At 43.6% G+C, this 16,939-nt stretch overlaps 1 protein-coding gene across 13 annotated transcripts in view; it reads right to left on the bottom strand.

Annotated features, from left to right (window-relative positions):
• myo9aa (myosin IXAa) overlaps positions 1 to 16,939 on the bottom strand; it is a 97,145-nt gene that overhangs the window by 13,401 nt on the left and 66,805 nt on the right. For 11 of the 13 annotated variants that reach the window (XM_068571410.1, XM_068571315.1, XM_068571333.1 and 8 more), the window contains 13 exons: positions 16,688 to 16,809; positions 15,059 to 15,200; positions 13,873 to 14,068; positions 12,592 to 12,711; positions 11,124 to 11,199; positions 7,380 to 7,520; positions 6,819 to 6,858; positions 6,608 to 6,730; positions 5,445 to 5,525; positions 4,966 to 5,076; positions 2,458 to 2,580; positions 1,333 to 1,482; positions 152 to 489 (listed from right to left, as the gene is read on the bottom strand). In XM_068571410.1, coding sequence (XP_068427511.1) covers positions 152 to 489; positions 1,333 to 1,482; positions 2,458 to 2,580; positions 4,966 to 5,076; positions 5,445 to 5,525; positions 6,608 to 6,730; positions 6,819 to 6,858; positions 7,380 to 7,520; positions 11,124 to 11,199; positions 12,592 to 12,711; positions 13,873 to 14,068; positions 15,059 to 15,200; positions 16,688 to 16,809 — 1,763 coding nt within the window. Of the gene's footprint in view, positions 1 to 151; positions 490 to 1,332; positions 1,483 to 2,457; positions 2,581 to 4,965; positions 5,077 to 5,444; positions 5,526 to 6,607; positions 6,731 to 6,818; positions 6,859 to 7,379; positions 7,521 to 11,123; positions 11,200 to 11,812; positions 11,861 to 12,591; positions 12,712 to 13,872; positions 14,069 to 15,058; positions 15,201 to 16,687; positions 16,810 to 16,939 lie in introns of all 13 variants that reach the window. The other 2 variants (XM_068571378.1, XM_068571387.1) reach the window with 2 other exon arrangements.

Below are 16,939 nucleotides of genomic sequence, written 5' to 3'. Positions count from 1 at the left end.
GCGCGAGCTGTGTGCAAACATTAATCTGGCTTTTCATCAGCTCGAACAACAATCATGCAGTCGCCTACATTTGGAAGCTATTTTTGTCGAAGCTTCGTAAAAAACGGAAAAAAAAGTGAAGGTGCTCGTGGTGTTTTACAGGTCGGCTTACCTCTGCCTGGCCAGGAAGCCTCTGCTAACAGCCTGTAGTTGTACCACGGCGCCGTACAGACGCAAGTAGGCGTCTCTGGCTTGATGACAGCGCCACGCCGTCTGAATGACCAGAGCGGCGGTGCAGCGCCGGTGGAGCCATAACCTCCACGCCCTCTGCAGCACCACAGCAGCCTCCCTCCACAGCCTGAACCTCCGACGCTCCCTGTGACCTCGCCAGCGTGTCTGCAGGCACAACGCTGCCACCTCCTGGACGCGGGGGGCATAATCCTGCAACTCCTCCTCCTCCTCCTCCTCCTCCTCCTCCTCGTCTATGGGCCGGTACAAACGCCACCATTTCTGTGAGGAGGTGATGATGAGGATGTATGAGTTTTATGAAACTGATTATTTTTTCTTCTCCCTTTTAGTCAGAACATATGTTCATGTTCACCGAGTGAAGTCAGGACATTAGAAATACAAGCATCTTTGCTCACGAGGTCATCACAACTGTCTTTTAGTGGATGTAAAAACTAAAACAAATCAACCGGGCACGTCTGTGAGTGACACGTTGATTTGATTTGGATTCGAGTTCAGGCAGATTTCAAATTAAATATAAAATAATTTCTAGTTCAGGCACTAAAATAAAACATCCTTCATATCAAAAAAAAACCTTTTGGTCCTTTCATTTAAAATGTAGTACTGCACTGATTTAGGACTGGACAGCCGGCGAGCAATCAATACCGCAACATTATTAACAATATCTTATTATCAATATCTTTCATGTTACAAATCACAATTACATGATGATGGACTGAATGAACTGCGTCTCAGAGTAATGCATTACATCATGAAGACCTTTTCACCACAGTAAAACAACAATGTGAATTCATAATTTGTTATAATTAGTTGGAATGATTCAGCTACATTCAGCTATTTTAAGCGACATATTCCACTATGTTCAGCTATATTTAGCTATTTTTAAAAAAAATATTTCAGCTTTAAGCTCCAGCTTTTTGCATTCCAACGCCTTTTCAGCAGAAAGAGCTCTTTCTGGTTTAATTAAACATATCATGGAAACATGAATTTGAAAAACTGCATTTTGAAAAAGTAATATTTTACATTACTTTTGAGTCAATAAGAAACAATACAAAAAAAAAGGGGAAAAAACTGAATAAAGGAGGAGGGAAAAGCAGGGACGTGTACCTGGATGCAGAGCGCTGCTTCTCTCATTCTGACAAACTGCTTTCTCTCCCGCAGAGACCTGAACCGCCGCTGCAGCGTGACGATGCGTCTGAGGACTTCGGCGTGGAGGACGGCCTGCAGCCGCTGGCGCTCGGCCTCGCGGAAGAACACCTGAGGGGAGGGACCGTGATGGAGTGAGCACATACACACACACACTTTATGGAGAACAGGGTTGTTAAAGAGATGTATTCACACACACACACTCTTTCAAATCACTGGCCGGATACATGGTCACAAGTATGTCAGGTATGATCCTCTAATTACATACACAGCATCCCGAAGGCGAGGAGCCCTCCAACATGACTCACGCATACCAACCAAGACCAAATATGGGGCAGCGTGTTCATTACATCCTTTAATTCCAGAGGGAGGATGCTTTCAGGTAATACGAGTGTATCCTCAACACTCACCTTTCCCTTTGCCTATGACTCTATTTATAGTGTTTGAGTGTTTTCAAACCCCCACATTATCTTACGTAAATCAATTTCGGGTCTTGGACCGGCATTTTCCAGACTCCTAACTGCCTCGACATGCAATATCGCATGACATAAAGCTAATAACAACAGTGTAATGAGCAGAAACATGTTGTTTCGGAGAAAAGTACTAAAACACCGTGCAGCTCTACCAATTTAATCTACATCTGGATTACATATTGTGACTTTATTAAACTTATTGAACTCTGACATACCTCTTAAGTTTATGCTGATGTAGTAGTAAAAAGCTTTTTTGGCATATCTTCAAATATAATTTCTTTTTTCATTATGGCTGCACCAGTGGATCACATTAAATATGATCTAATATGATATCATTTCATACAAAATGACCTGTCACCCCGCATGTTACAGTCGGTATTGATGGAAACCAATACAATCATAATGTAATTTATGAGAGCTGAATGAATCCGAGCTGTGCAACATTCATTTAAAACATGTTTTTGACATGGTTTTTTTGTACCCTAGAGGCTGCTTTACAGACATGCATAATGAGGCGTATTAAAAGCAGATGCCGCTTGATGTTTTAAACGGTATTTATTTATCTGTGGCTTTAAAAGAACTGCAAAAAGGGAGAAGGACGGAGGGTGAATACCATCGTCTTTCCCACTTGGTACCCATCTGGTTCCAGGTCCAGCTGGTCCAGACTCTGCTGGATGCCGTCTCTGGTGGCCCTGGTGCCCTCCGGGAGCAGCACACTGAAGTGATGGACAAAGTCCTATCCAGAAAACAAGGAAAGATGTTGAGAAAAATGTATATTGACCTACAGCATTTATTTCATGTGGACATCACAGTGGCATTAGCATTCCTAGCACAAAAGGAAACCAGATGCACTGTGTTGAGAGCATATAGCGAATGCTAATTTCCAACGCCTGTCCACAAGAGGATTTAAAATATATATTTTTATATATAATAAAATTGAATAAAATGAAATCAATATATAGATACACACACAAAGTATGAGGGTGTTAAATGTGTAAACAGTGTGGTTTTCTCTTAACCATTATTTAAGACCATTCTCTGTTATGTGCACAGGATTAAAGATTAATCCTTAAAATGTTTAAGCTGTGTATACATATATATATTTCTAATAAATGTACGTGTACATTGCACATCCTGGTTTAAACACTAGAATTTGACTAAATTCTTATCCTTTTTGCACAGAAACCAATATTTCACCATCTCTGCCCTAGTTTGGCTCCTCCCCCAGCAGCGCAGGGTTAATTGGTTGGGGGACGAATGTGAAATAATAATCTCAGCAGAAACTGACGCAGACTCCTGCAGCATCTCTTGTGCAAAAACAAACGACAATAATAATAATAATAAAAAGAAACCGTGGCGGCGCATGCGGTTTCAGGTAGAAGTCCATATGGGTTCAAACGTCATGGCGTAAATATGCTGAACTCCCACTCTTCCAACTGAGGCCCATTGTCTGAATTCAATACACTGTGTGCTGCTGGGGGGGCGGTTAGGGAAACAGATGCTGTGTTTATACAATTACAAGCATGGGGAGTGCTTCAGAGACCCGAGCACAAAGGACAGGCTCTGTTCTGAAGAGTCTGGAAACAGCAGACTCCTCCAGAGTGATACCATACCCAAGATATTTCTCATTAGTGCTGACCGCAGCACTAAATATGTTTGGGAGGGGGGGGCTTCTGATAAATGAAGATGTCTGCTGTTAAAATCATCACGAGTGAGCTCATCAAAACAGTTCCATCTTTATGAGTTTTACACTCTTTTTTATAATGGATTTAAAAATGTTCGTGGGAAATATTTTCCAATAGTGGAGGAAGTACCAGTACACAACAGTGGAAACAAAAAAAGAAAAAAATTGTAAAAGTATTGCATTCAAAACCCTTCTTCCCCCTCTCACATTTGCATTCTGGACTCTTTTACAGAATTTAAAATGTGTTTTTTAAACTAGGATTCACTTTTACAGATTTAAACCCGTTGTCTGCTGACTACACGGATGTTGTGTTACTAGTCCTTGTTGTTTATTCATCCTTCATCATTGACACGCAGCCACAGTGGACACCGCCGTGGGAGTTTCATGGGAGAACAATTTGCCATTCGGTAAAGTGACAATAACAATAAGCCATCACGATGACGTAATCTCAGCCTAAAAACCCCCCGACATGACGTGACCGGTGACACAAATGAGCGTTCGAGACCACAAAATGGAAACTAACGGCGGAGGAAACCGGAGCCCGCTCCCAAACGTTCTCCGTCCCAACGCCTCACTTCCAACCCGCATTCAAACACGATCGGCTTCATTGGCCGTGCGGCGTTTCTCACATGGCGTTGACGTCACTCGAGCGGGAGCCAATGCGGCGCAGATGGCAGCCGCCTCGCATCCCACATAATTGCGTCGTGACACAATGACTCGCCGGCTCAAACGGCGACCTGTTTCCCGGAGATGAATTCATCGCTGGCAGCGAAAAACCCGTGGAAACCCGAGTGTCCTTTTAAGTTTCTCAGAGTGAGATTGATAGCGCATCGGTGCTCTGGCCCACACAGGGAGCCTGTTAATGCGATCCACTCCTTCTAACGTTTGGCATATCATGATCAACGTGATACTTGGACTTTCTAGACAAAGACGGGTGGGAGAGGTGGGTCTGCTAAAGCTCTCGGGACACTCACAGAATATATAAAAGGGGAACTGCATCAATTTTACACATGAAGGTCAGTTTCACTTGTTCAGTACTTCTAAGCTGACTTGCCCCCTGCTGGTTCAGGAGAGGGACTGCAGGTTTAAGACACTTCAGCGTCACTCCTCAGCCTGTGTCTGACACATTTAGACCAGGAGCTGCAAACTCATTTGATCTACTTTAGATGCTGCTGATGGTTATCCTCTAATCAACAGATCCTAATGTATGGAAGTATTATAGCTTTTAAATAAATGTTACGGAGTGCAAAAAAGTACAATATTTCCTTATAAATAAAAGTTTGATGCAGCACTGATGACTTATTAAGTGGTTAATTCTAGTGAACTGTATTTGTTTATCTCCAAATGCTTATTTCTTTCTTATTGACTGGATTTGAATATGAAGATCAAACACATCTGGACTCGGATGTGTACAGGGTGCACATGTGTGTGTGTTACCTTGAAGCTGTACTTGATGTTGTAGCCAGACTGGCGGATGCGCACGGTCTCCAGCATACCTGTGTAGCGCAGCTGCCTCAGCACCAGGTTGTCATTAAACCTTAAAGGCAGCTGAGGAAGAGGAGGAAAAACAGATAAGCGAGGAGGGGAGAGGAGAGGGGGGTGACAGAAAAAGGGAGAAGCGACAGATGTCAGAGGTTACAGAGCAGAAGAGGAGGAAATGGTAAACGTGCTGTAGAAAATGTTCAACCTTCAACAAAAAAAAAAGAAAAGGAAATAATAAAAAAGCTTTGAAAAGTAAACCAAAACAGTCAAAGTGGCAGCAGACTGGAGAGAGAGAGAGAGAGAGAGAGAGAGAGAGAGAGAAAGAGAGAAAGAGCGAGAGAGCGCGAGAGAGAGAGCGAGAGAGAGAGCGAGAGAGCGCGAGAGAGAGAGAGAGAGAGAGCGAGAGCGAGAGCGAGAGAGAGAGCACACTGTACCTTGTCAGCGTTGGAACGGATGCACTTGACAAAATAGGGCTCGGACTGACCCAGAGTCTCCATCAGCTTATTGAGGGAGGCCTTGAAGAAAGACGCACACAAATACAACGTTAGATCGGACACAAAAGCACAAAGAGAAGCACGGAGCTTGTGTCGCTTCACAGCGGGTCCGACAGGCCGAAGTCCAAACTCTCTTTGCTGCCTGGGATCATGAATACGAGCAATATGTCCACGCGAGCATGTGGTTATGGAGGGGAAAATAATAAAAAAAAGATGTGTAGTATTTCCATGTGCAACCATTGTGTGTGTAAACACGAGCACATGTGTGTCAGCAGCATGTGTGTGATGATTCAGTGGCAGGCAGGAGGAATTCCTCCTCCTCCTCCTCCTCCTCCTCCTCCTCCTCCTCTTCTTCCTCCTCCATGGGAGATTAAAGCAATCAGCGCAGCACAGGATGTGGGAAGTGAAGTCATCCACACACTGAGGCCAGCGCCGCCTGTCAGGGGCCGCGGCCCTCAGCGCCCAGAGCACACAGCTCACATTCAAAGAAGACAGACGGACAAAAAGTGTGTTTTCTTCTAAGCTGGTTTGTGTTACTGGCTGCATATGGGAGACTGTTTTCACCTGAAGATTAACCTTTTTGTTCTGACGGCTCACCGCAGTTTAGTCTAATTTAGCTCATGTTCGGGAAATTCTATTCAAAGAAAATCATCTGCTGTAAAAATGCTAAAAACTAACTTTGATTTTGGTTTTCTTTGTTGTTTAAACGGTAGGAATAAGCTCATTCACGGTTCTTGGATCTCATCTTCTTCTAAATGAACATTTGGGAGGAAAAGTGTGTCAGAAAAAAAGGGAAAAAAAAAACTTTTTTGGTCCCCAAATCAAAAGTCTTTCAACAAGACCTTTATTATTTTTGGGGTCTTAAATTCCCACTGCCAGATGTCATACATTTAAGAAGATGAAGTAATATACTTCACACACATTACAGACACAGAGGGACACAGGCAGAGAAAGGGAGTGATAGTTGTAAAAAGGACACACCTTGTTTTTATCGTATTCACAGCTGGAGGGAGATTCCTCGGCTAATCGGGCTGTTTTCACGGTGAGAGCACTGAATGGCGAATCAGTGAGCTACTGTGTGTGTGTGTGTGTGTGTGTCTGACCTGGAACTGAGCGCTGATACTGGGTGGTTTCTTCTTCTTGTGGAGGTGGAGCAGCGACTTGGTGATGCGGTCGTGAAGCGTCAGGTTGCTGAGGTACTTCAGGGACTTGACGTTCAGGAGATGCTGCAGGCGTGAAGTACAGAGTCAGCTGATAATGCAACAACACATCTAATCTACGAGGATGAGTAAATAACCACAGCCTGGTCTGTACCTTCGGAAGAACTGGCTTAGACTTGTAGTTTTTGTTCCTCCTGGTTTATAAAAAAAAACAAAAAAACAGAAATGTCAGAGTTGAATCTATTTTTTTTAGCACTTGTGCAACAAATCCATCTTTTTTCAGGGGGTGAAAAGGTCGCTTTTATTTATTTTTGGCAAGTAAAAAAGGTCAAGAAAAGCGCTGAATTCATTTCAGAAATTCTTCCCAAGTGGCTCATATTCCTGTCAATAAAGTGGATCTTTATTCGTCCCCTCCAGAGGGAGGTCAGAGGTCAGGGTCGGCCGCAGAACGAGCACCCTCGGAGCTGCTAGGAATGTAGTGATCAGTGAAGGAGACGAGCCAGCGCAGATGATTTCTGACACGGAGTTTGAACTCTCTGCTCTCTCAGTTTTAGGGAATGTCTCTCGGCCACGAGGCCGATGTACATGATGATGAACAGTGTGACTATATGACGCTAAAGATGGTGTTGCATTTTAAAAATCAGAGAGGAAGCTCAAGGGGAAACACAACGGAGCGTGTTGAAGGAGTGGTGAGAAGCCTCGTGATGTGACTGACATGAGGATGTCGTGGGCTCGCTCCAGCAGTTTGCTGCTCGCCGAGTTCACGAAGATGCCGTCTTCTTCTGTGGTGGAGCCGCCGGACGACAAACGCGTCACTCGACCCACGCGCCCGTTCCAGCCGAGGCCCGGAGAACTCCTTAAGACCAACGAGAAAAGTGTTTGTTTAAAAAAAACAAAACTTAAGTTTAGTCTAGGAACTTTAAATCCAGCATAAAATCCATAAAAGAGCTCAAGACTACACAGCTAGTGGTGAATAAAAACAACATATTTAACACACATTTAGGCAATTAGTTCATACTTCGCAGCATCTTGGGAAAACATGGTTACTTGTTAGTCAGTTTTAATATTTTATGTCAAGAATTGAGTTCAAATTACATGTAAAACGTCACATTTAAATGGTGGATGATGACATGGGATTGATAAACAGTCATAATCAGACAGTATACTAGTGTTTTTCACAGCTTAAACAATGTAACTCGAAGAAAGTATCTATTTATCTGCTTAGTCTTTCCACCAGGACATGATCCGCTCCACAGAGGCGTGAGGTATTGATCGTGTCCGACAGCCACATTTCAACCCGTCTCTTGGCTTTTACACATAATCATAAAGACATTTCCAGCAAAAATGAGCAAGCAATCAAACAAGAGCTTTTGTGAACTAACTCAGATACAATGGCCGCGTTTCCCAGATTCGTTAAGAAGCTTTGAAGCGCTAAAAGCTTCTTCGGAGAGCTCTTAAAAGCGCTGTGAAAGAAGGACGTGTTTTCCAGAGTCGTTCTTAGCTTAAGAAGATCTTTCACTAAGAAGGAAATGTAAGATCAGCCTGACCCACTCTCAACAGCAGAAGGCAGTTAAGAACAATCCTATCTTAACGCTCCTTCTTAGCCGAACCCTTCTTAAGAGCCTACTTAAGTCCTTTAGAACGATCGGATCTGGGAAACGCGGCCATTGAAAGTAACTGTAACTGTTTTATCAAAACATGGACCGTTTCTTCGTGCCGTGTCACACCAGCGGGGGCAGCGAGTCTCCATGTTGTTCTCTCCCTTGGAAAAAGAGTGGAATCCACCTCGCACATGACCTAAACCTCAGACCTGGAGGTGAAACCTCACCACCTGCCCAGCGGACAAACAAAAACACGAGCGGTCGGCCCACGAAGCCATGAACCGAGCTACTTCAGCCCAGAGGAGCGGACGAGGGGGGAGAAAAATGAAGAACCAACAATCTCAATCGTCCCCGTAGACACACACACACACACACACGGTATATCTGTGGCAGAAGCAATTTATCATCAATGCAGCTCTTCAGATCCATCGGAGCACTTAAGTTTTGTTTCCAGAGTCATAACTTATTTACAAGAATCTCTCCTGCCGGGTTACAAGCCGCCACACACTGTGACACAGCGACTACAGTTGCAAGATGTGTTTTGTAGCTCATATTGTGTTATTAGCGGGAGGCTGAGTCACTGCTCGAGAGAAAACAAGGTGGGACACGAGCCTGCGGAGAGCTTTTTTTGAAATGGCTCGTGAAAAATAAAGTCAATACAAATCCAGAAAGGCGGATGAGAAGGTTGAGCTTTTTCTGTGCGGGAGCAGCTGTTTGGGTTGAAAGTGATATTTCCACCACTGAAATACATAAATATGTTTTTTGACTGCCTCCTCAGCGTTGGCATTACAACAAACCACAACCACCATTATAAGAAACCACAACCATCTCTGTGCTCGTTATGTTCAGCTCCTTGTGTGCATCAAAAGCTTTAAGTCATTTTTTCTGCCAAGAGAACATTTGCTTTGATTTTCCTTCACCCCGATTTGGTAAATAATGTGTTTTAAAATGCTTGCATTCAATTAAAACACGTGTGTTTACATTTTCAAAGACAGCCGGACCTTCATCGTGTGTGCGACAAAAGAAACAACTGTACTGCTACTACTTTTGCCCCGTTTTTCTCTTCCAGTCAAACTTGGAAACACTGTGTGTTGAGTTTGATATACATGGTGGACAGAAGCCGCAAATGGAAACCAGGTGCAAAAATACACAACACAGGTGTGTGCGACTGGCTTTTTCAGCGGAGCTTCTCTCTGCGGAGGCAACAGAAGAGACCCAGAGGATGCTCCACTCACACCGGAGTCGTACCGACGCACATGATTTGTACTCCTAGCCGGCATTACGTTAAAACATTATAAATAAAACAGGCAGAAGCTCCAGTGTTTTTGTGTAAATCAAAAATCTTTGGATTTATATACATGTACGTACATATGTACGGTCTTTATGTGACAAGTGTTTAACGGCTCCTTGAGAATGACCACATCAGAAAACAACGTTTGACGCTGCGATGTGCGCCAAAGCACACGCACGTACCCTCAAGTTAGCATCTGGCCGACCATATAAAAGAGGCAGAGGGCCAATGTCTCCCCAGTTGATCATCGATCTCAGCGAACGCCGAACGCTACAACATGCTTCTTGTGACTGTTTGTCTCCGCGGTCTCTTCCGAGGGTCCCGTGAAGCGGCGTCCAGCAGACACAGCGCCCTGCGGGGACCCCGTGTTCATCGCTCTCCGAGCACCGCTGCCCCGTTTGCGTAGCTGGGACTCCGCATGGCGGAGGAAGCGGCTGCACGGGGGTTTAGTGCCCTCCGAGCGTGGAGAGGACGAGCGGGTAGCGCGTGAGAGAAAGAGAGGGAGGGCAGCAGGTTGCTGAATCACATTGAGGAGGAGGTGGTGGAGGGTTAACGGCGGCAGACTGAGCTCCCGCGTAACAAAAGCCGCGTTGTACCAGCCGCTCTGTGCCACCGAGTCGCTGTCGTGGGCCACTAATCTCACAGTCTACAGCTAATTAGAGGAGGTGTTGGACCGGGGTCTCAGTGGGGGGGTCAGGGTCTCAGGGTCACAGCACCCAGCACCCAGCCTTGTTTCTTTTTACTCCTTTATGAAAAAGACATGCCATGTCGGTCTCAGTGCCCAGAGGTGCATGTCATTGCTTGATGATTAAACCTATCTATGTATTTCATTTTTTGTGTGTGTCAGAGTATCGGTGTTAACGGGCTTTAAAGCTCTTGGTAAGAGGTTTGTATTAAGAGGAGGCCTCGAGGTGAAGACTACAACATTAATACCACAACAACCGACGACCTTTGCTGCCGGCCGGGCCCCGTTTCCCTCGCTCTGCAATTCCTCTTTTGGCACTCGACTCATAAAAAAGGCATAAAAAAAAAGATATTTTATCCAATACTGCTCAACTGAATCTGGGTGAATAGACCATACAAATATAAGTAAATAGATATAGTGTGTAAAAAACAGTGTTTCTTTCTAAATGTTCTTACTTACTCAGCTGTTGTTCAGAGTGGTATTTGACATGGTAACTGTGGAGGCTGTGTGTGTGCGTGTGTGTGTGTGTGTGTGTGTGTGTGTGTGTGTGTGTGTGTGTGTCTCCAGGGGCACGTCTGCAGATGTTCCTGTGTGTCATATCTGTAGTATTGTTTCATGAATGCCGTCATCTGGAGGATCTGGCTTGGAATTGATTGATTTGGATTTAATTCCCACAAGTAATTCTGTGAACTTTTGCACATTTCTTGGATGATTTTGCACAAAACTACCACCTCTAAAATTGCACAGTCCTTTCATTTAAATTCAATATATATATATATATATATATATATATATATATATATATATATATATATATATATATATATATATATATATATATTTTTTTTTTAAAAATATTTTTAATCATCAGGTTTCTCTTACCGCGGGGATTTCTCGTTGATGGTGTTGCTTCCTTGAAGGTCTGACAGCGGCGTGCGTGGAGTCTTCCTGGTCACACCTGATCACGAACAAACAGGTTGGCATTGTGTGAAAGAACACAAAACCACGCACTCTTACACACGCACACACACACACACACACACACACATACACGCACAAAACTGCCACTCAAACCCTTCCCAAGCAAAAAAACCCCACCATGTGTTATTGCAGTGAGCGTTTTGTGCCTTTTTATTGGAAATACAATCCACTGCAGATGATTTGTGAAGTTAATAGTGAGTTTCTCTTGTTAGTTTGGAATTTTGAAAGATGAGCGTTATTGGACTGTCGGTTTGCTTCAAACCGTGATCATTTATTTAAAATATTTAATTATGTTTTTTGAAGAAAAAAAAACGTTTGTTCCATAAGCATTTATTGAACAAAGTACAGCAGGCAGTCAGCGTTTAGGTCAGACGAGGGGAATTTGAAAAAGTAAAACTCAAAGCAGGGTGGGATTAATGAAGGCTGCTGAGTGACATAACTACGCTGTGACGCATCCATTCAATCATAGTGATGAGAAACCAGAGAACGCTACGGTGAGGGTTAGCCTACTTTACAAAAAACAAAAACACAAAATCAAAAAAAAACAGAAGCGATCCGAGAGCATTTCATCAGCTGACTTTGCCGTGTACCGTTTTCAGTTTCATCACTTTGTACAACAAGTTCACTCTCTTCAGGAGCTGCAGGGTGGCACAAAACAAAAAGACACAAACACATCCGAGTGTCAGGAAACGTTCGCAGGGGGAACGAGACCTCCTGTGAAAGACACGTGTGTGTGTGTGTGTGTGTGTCCTCCACCGAAAGCGGCCCTGTGAGCAAGTTAGTGGCGTCTGACCACGCCCCCCCCGTCAGTGTTTCTATCACCATCACCGGCCTTTTTGTGGAATTAGTGAAGGGTGAAGTGGGTTGATTTTAGATGTGCGCCCCCCTCGCCCCTTAACAGACAGGACTGGACAAGAAGGTGTAGCTGTGTGACCAAAACAGGAAGTGATGGGGCACCTAGGGAGGTGTCACTGCGCCGTTTCCTCATACCAACATTAGCCGATGGCCGTCATGCATTCCTCTAGCCTTCCACGAGCAGAGTGTGAGTGGCAGAAAGGCCGAAGCACAAGAACGACACATGCAAGACGAGACGAAGAACAAATGCATGCCGGTGCACGAGAAAGGGGGGGGAGAGGAGGGAGACAGAGGGAGCGAGGACCAACAAGCATCTCCTCCATCGATAAGAAAACAAGAGTTTGTCATTTAAAATCCACAAAGCAGAAAAGTTAGAGTTTGATCTCTTTTGGCTCCACTTTGGCTGCAGCGCAGTAAAGTTGAAGATGTTGGTCAGCCTCGCCCCTGCAGTTTCCCCCAAGTAATGGTCTAGCAGGAAAGTGAGGAGGAGTTATTGTTGTATTGGCAGCCTTACTGTACTTCTCCTCTTTGCATCTCTGCAGGATCTCTAAGCTTCTCTGATGCACAGGGTGCTGCAGAAAACTAAAACTATCCACACTTTTCAAAACTGCACAGGGAGCAGCGTCATCATGCCCTTGGAGAAGCAAAACAAAAGAGAAACACGAGAGAGAGAGAGAGAGAGAGAGAGAGAGAGAGAGAGAGAGAGAAAATACACAAGGACAGAGAAGGGAGGGGAAAAGAGAGAGAGAAAAGAGATTAGACAGCGAAGAAAAAAGAGGTCAAGAGATGCAGTCGTCTACTGGAGAGATACCTGTGCAAGACTTCAGGAGAGAAGATGATCATTCAGAACTGCAGTCGGTGGCAGCGGCAGGATGTTTGTCATTGTACGTCTGCGAGGAGGTGTTCGCCGCCCAAAGGCACTTCAACACAATGTCTTTCGAGAATTTGTTCTGATCCTAAACTCTTTGTCCTCTTAGACCACGTGAGGGTATTTTTTTTTTTTTAAAAAAAGGTCATTTTACTTTTATTCAGCTCGTGATAATGAGAATCAGACATGTGACAGGCTCCCTTCGGCGACTCTGATATCTTTAAAGTTCAGTTGGAAGGATTTCTAAAAGATATTTATGGTTGAAGCAAAAGATACAGAGCTTCTCATGTCACATAACATCCACACGGAGGATCTAATGTGTAGGAAAGGGTCGAGAGGGTGCAGAGTAATATCTAAGTCTCTCTACGGGGGAAAAGAAGGCGTTGGTAGAAAGCCGAAGCTAGAGAGCGACGAAGAGGAAGAGCTACGGTCACTACATGGCGGCGCTACGCACACAAACTACAGTCACTACTGAAACACAGAACACGGCAGAGGAAAAGCGAGCGTCATGAACTGCGTGGCATGTCAGCATACAGTACTGCGCATGGTGTCATCATCATTTGAATTTGAATTTTTCCATCCTCTTGGTTCAGCGGAGTCAATGGCGTCAGCTAATAAACTGCAAGCCTCGTTAGCAGAGCGGATATAAAAAGGAGGTTCGCTAGTTTACCGGAAAAGTAGCGGTGATGCTCACATGCCATGCAGCTACATTAATGTCTTTTCCCTATTTGCTGCTTTTTAATGATGTTTTGACAGTCAGCACAGATTTTTTTTTATAGATCTATTCTAATATAATCTATCACAAACTAATAAACGATATATTAGTTGATGACTTGTTTTGCTGAGCTCAGGTATTATTAGTGTGCGCTCTGTCTCTCTGCTGCTGTGAGCCCGTTAATGGACTTTCCGTTCCGTGCGGGAGCTCACCCGTCTTCTTCTGCGTGTGTCTCTTGCCGGCCTCTCTGAAAGCCACCAGGGCCCTGAAGTAGGCTCGGAGAACCGCCCAGCGGAACGTGGCCGACGGGTCGATGCCCATCAGGCTGCAGATGAAGGCGTTCTTGCTGCTCTTCAACAACGCGACGATGTCCGGACGCATGTGGTCCGTGTTCTTCTCCCTGAAATCCTGAGCGTGACAGAGATTTTAAGATATTAAATGTTAGAGGACGGTATTGATTGTGGATTTTATTTTTATTGGGTCCCCTGTTAGTTTATAAAAACTAAAACTAAAACATTAGTATAATAATGAAGGAAGGTGTTAAAAGCAGCTGATCTTAAAGCAACAATATCATATTAAATTCATCAATAACAACAAAGTCAATAATAGCAATAAATGGTTTGAATTAAGCCATGTAATATAAACATAATAAAAGGCAAAGAGTGGGCCGAACCGTATTAACCTTATTAAATAAAGATAAGAATAGATCTTCATGTTCATACTGTTATTGATATGCAGAACAGACTCAGCTCTCAGGATCTCAGGATTATATGCCAGTTTGCTTGTTTTACTTTCAAGAAACAAATGTATTTTAAATCAGAATATATATATATATATATATCTATAGATATATCTATATATATATAGATATATCTATAGATATATCTATAGATATATATATATCTATATCTATCTATATATATCTATATCTATCTATATCTATATATATATATCTATATCTATCTATATCTATATATATATATCTATAGAGATATCTATATATATATCTATATATCTATATATCTATATCTATATATATATATATATATATATATATATATATATATAGATAGATATATATATATATTATAGTACAAATGTATTTTAATGTATTTTAAATCAGAATATATATATATATATAGTATATATTCTGATTTAAAATACATTTGTTTCTTGAAAGTATAATAATAATATTACAGTATGAACAACAAAGAAGAACATGAAGATCTATTTATATCTTTATTTAATAAGGTTATGATGATGTTGATGTGTAAATGCGTTAGAGTAAACTAAGACTTTCCACTACAAAAGTCTACCACTAAAAAGAGAACAAAAACACCGCTGAGAGCGGCTGAATCTCTCTTCTCCGCGGTGTGGAAGTGGGGGGGTTTCACTGACCTTGACCCCGTACTTGACCTTGCCAGCGTAGTGTCGGATAATGAAGGCGGGCTCCATGACGGCGGGGAACTCGATGTAGCTGTTCCCCTCATGCTGCCGCTTGAATTTATCCAACAGGGTCTGGTTGGTGGCTTGAGGGAAACTGAAATAAACAACAACAACAAAAACGACAGCGGAGTTTAATTTGGGGTTTTACATTTGTTTTGAGTGTGAGGACACATCTAGAAAGGAGCTCCGCCAAACTGCTGCGGAATAAATCACACTCCTCATGGCGTCATGAATAAAAGGCGTCATGTTTCACGACAACAGCGCTGAAGGTGGACCGCTGGATGGAAACGTGATCTGATCTGTAATCAGTTTTGACGTTTCATCCTCTTACGCCACGGGGTCGGGGGATTATGACTTTTAGCTGATCTCGGCTCAGACTTCCCTCCGGTCCCGTCAATATCCAGAGCGAGCCATTCTGCAGGAAATCAGCAGCTTACAGGAAGCAGAGAGGAGGAAGAATGAGACACCGGGGGCTTTTGGGACAGAGGGAAACCTGAACGATGAAGACGGCACCGCCAGGGACTCAGTGCTGTCCAGCTTTTCAAAGAGGGAAAGATTCAGTGTCCGAATGGAGAAATAAAGGAGGAAACACTGACAGTGTATACAGTCATGAACCTGAAAGGATCACCTTTATTCTGCTCTTCAGAGCGTTTATATCCTTGGCTTCTTTATCTTACACTGTGGTGATTAAACTTTATTATAATGTACTTATTGTTTAAAATGGGACAATATTTCACTCATGTGCAGAATCATTATCCTACATACTTAATATTCTCGTTACTTGCGTCCCTAGATGAGCAGCAGGTTGCGCTGATTTGTCACTTGCTTGTTATTGTACATGTTTGTTGACAAAGTGGCGATAAAAACGCAATAAATAATGTTTTATTTGTTTGTTTAAAGCAATTTGACGTGGCGATTGGCGCATGACAATGAACACAGCGCAATAGTACAAGACTTGATTTAACATGGAAATATGAAAATGTACGACAAAGGAGCCGAAGGAGGCTGAAAAGCTGATTTCAGGGGACAACAAGAGGTTCGCCACTACAATTAACCCCTTTTACGTCACAAATAGTGATTTTATGACGCTTTAATATAAAAACATATATGCAACTTCAGTAAACGTGTATTTTCCACGGCTCACAGATGCCAATTTGTGTCTTGTTTGCGTTTCTTCCGGTTTTTAGTACACGCCGCAGCTTCCCTTACCTCATGCTGCATGCAGTAAGAGTTCATATTAGACGGACTACTTCTTTGAACCTCTTGGTTAGAGGACTGTGGGGAACTGTAAAAAGGGACTAGATGCATAAGGGCATATTTGGCCATCCTCCATGTGTTTCTTCATTCTTCACAGCGTGGCAGTTCGGGTGTTGGTAAAAAAGTCCTCCGCTCGCACTAAATCAAACTCTTGGCACTTTTACGATGTTGTGTCTTCACCATCCTCCTCTCAGGCCGCCGGCCAACTCTGCTTCAGCCTGTGGGAAGCGCTCGGCGGTTTTTACCTCGCGGGAGAACGGACTCACAGTTTTCACAGAAAACAAACGAGTCGGACAGGAAGCCGGGCCGGGCTGGGAGACTCACTTGCACTCTTCATCCAGGAGGTGGAACAGAGCCGTGGGCTTCTTGCTGATCAGGTTGATGCAGCCCGTGTTGTCGATGTAGTCGATGTTGTGCCAGCTGATGCCCTCGGCCCTGTACTCCTCCTGCAGGGACACACCATGCAAACACAGACCTCAGGCTCAGGACTCCTACTTCGCCTCCGAGCATCATCACTTGATTGTTCTTTTAGCTTTGATTGCATTCGTCGTGTCATGTCAGCAAGAAAAACTACAC

The sequence above is a fragment of the Clinocottus analis genome, unplaced genomic scaffold, assembly GCF_023055335.1.
Source record: "Clinocottus analis isolate CAN_PGR_092001 unplaced genomic scaffold, fCliAna1.0.p SCAF_1, whole genome shotgun sequence".
NCBI classification, from domain to species: Eukaryota; Metazoa; Chordata; class Actinopteri; order Perciformes; family Cottidae; genus Clinocottus; species Clinocottus analis.
Note: the sequence above shows the minus strand (reverse complement) of the source record. Positions and strands in the feature narration are given on the sequence as shown.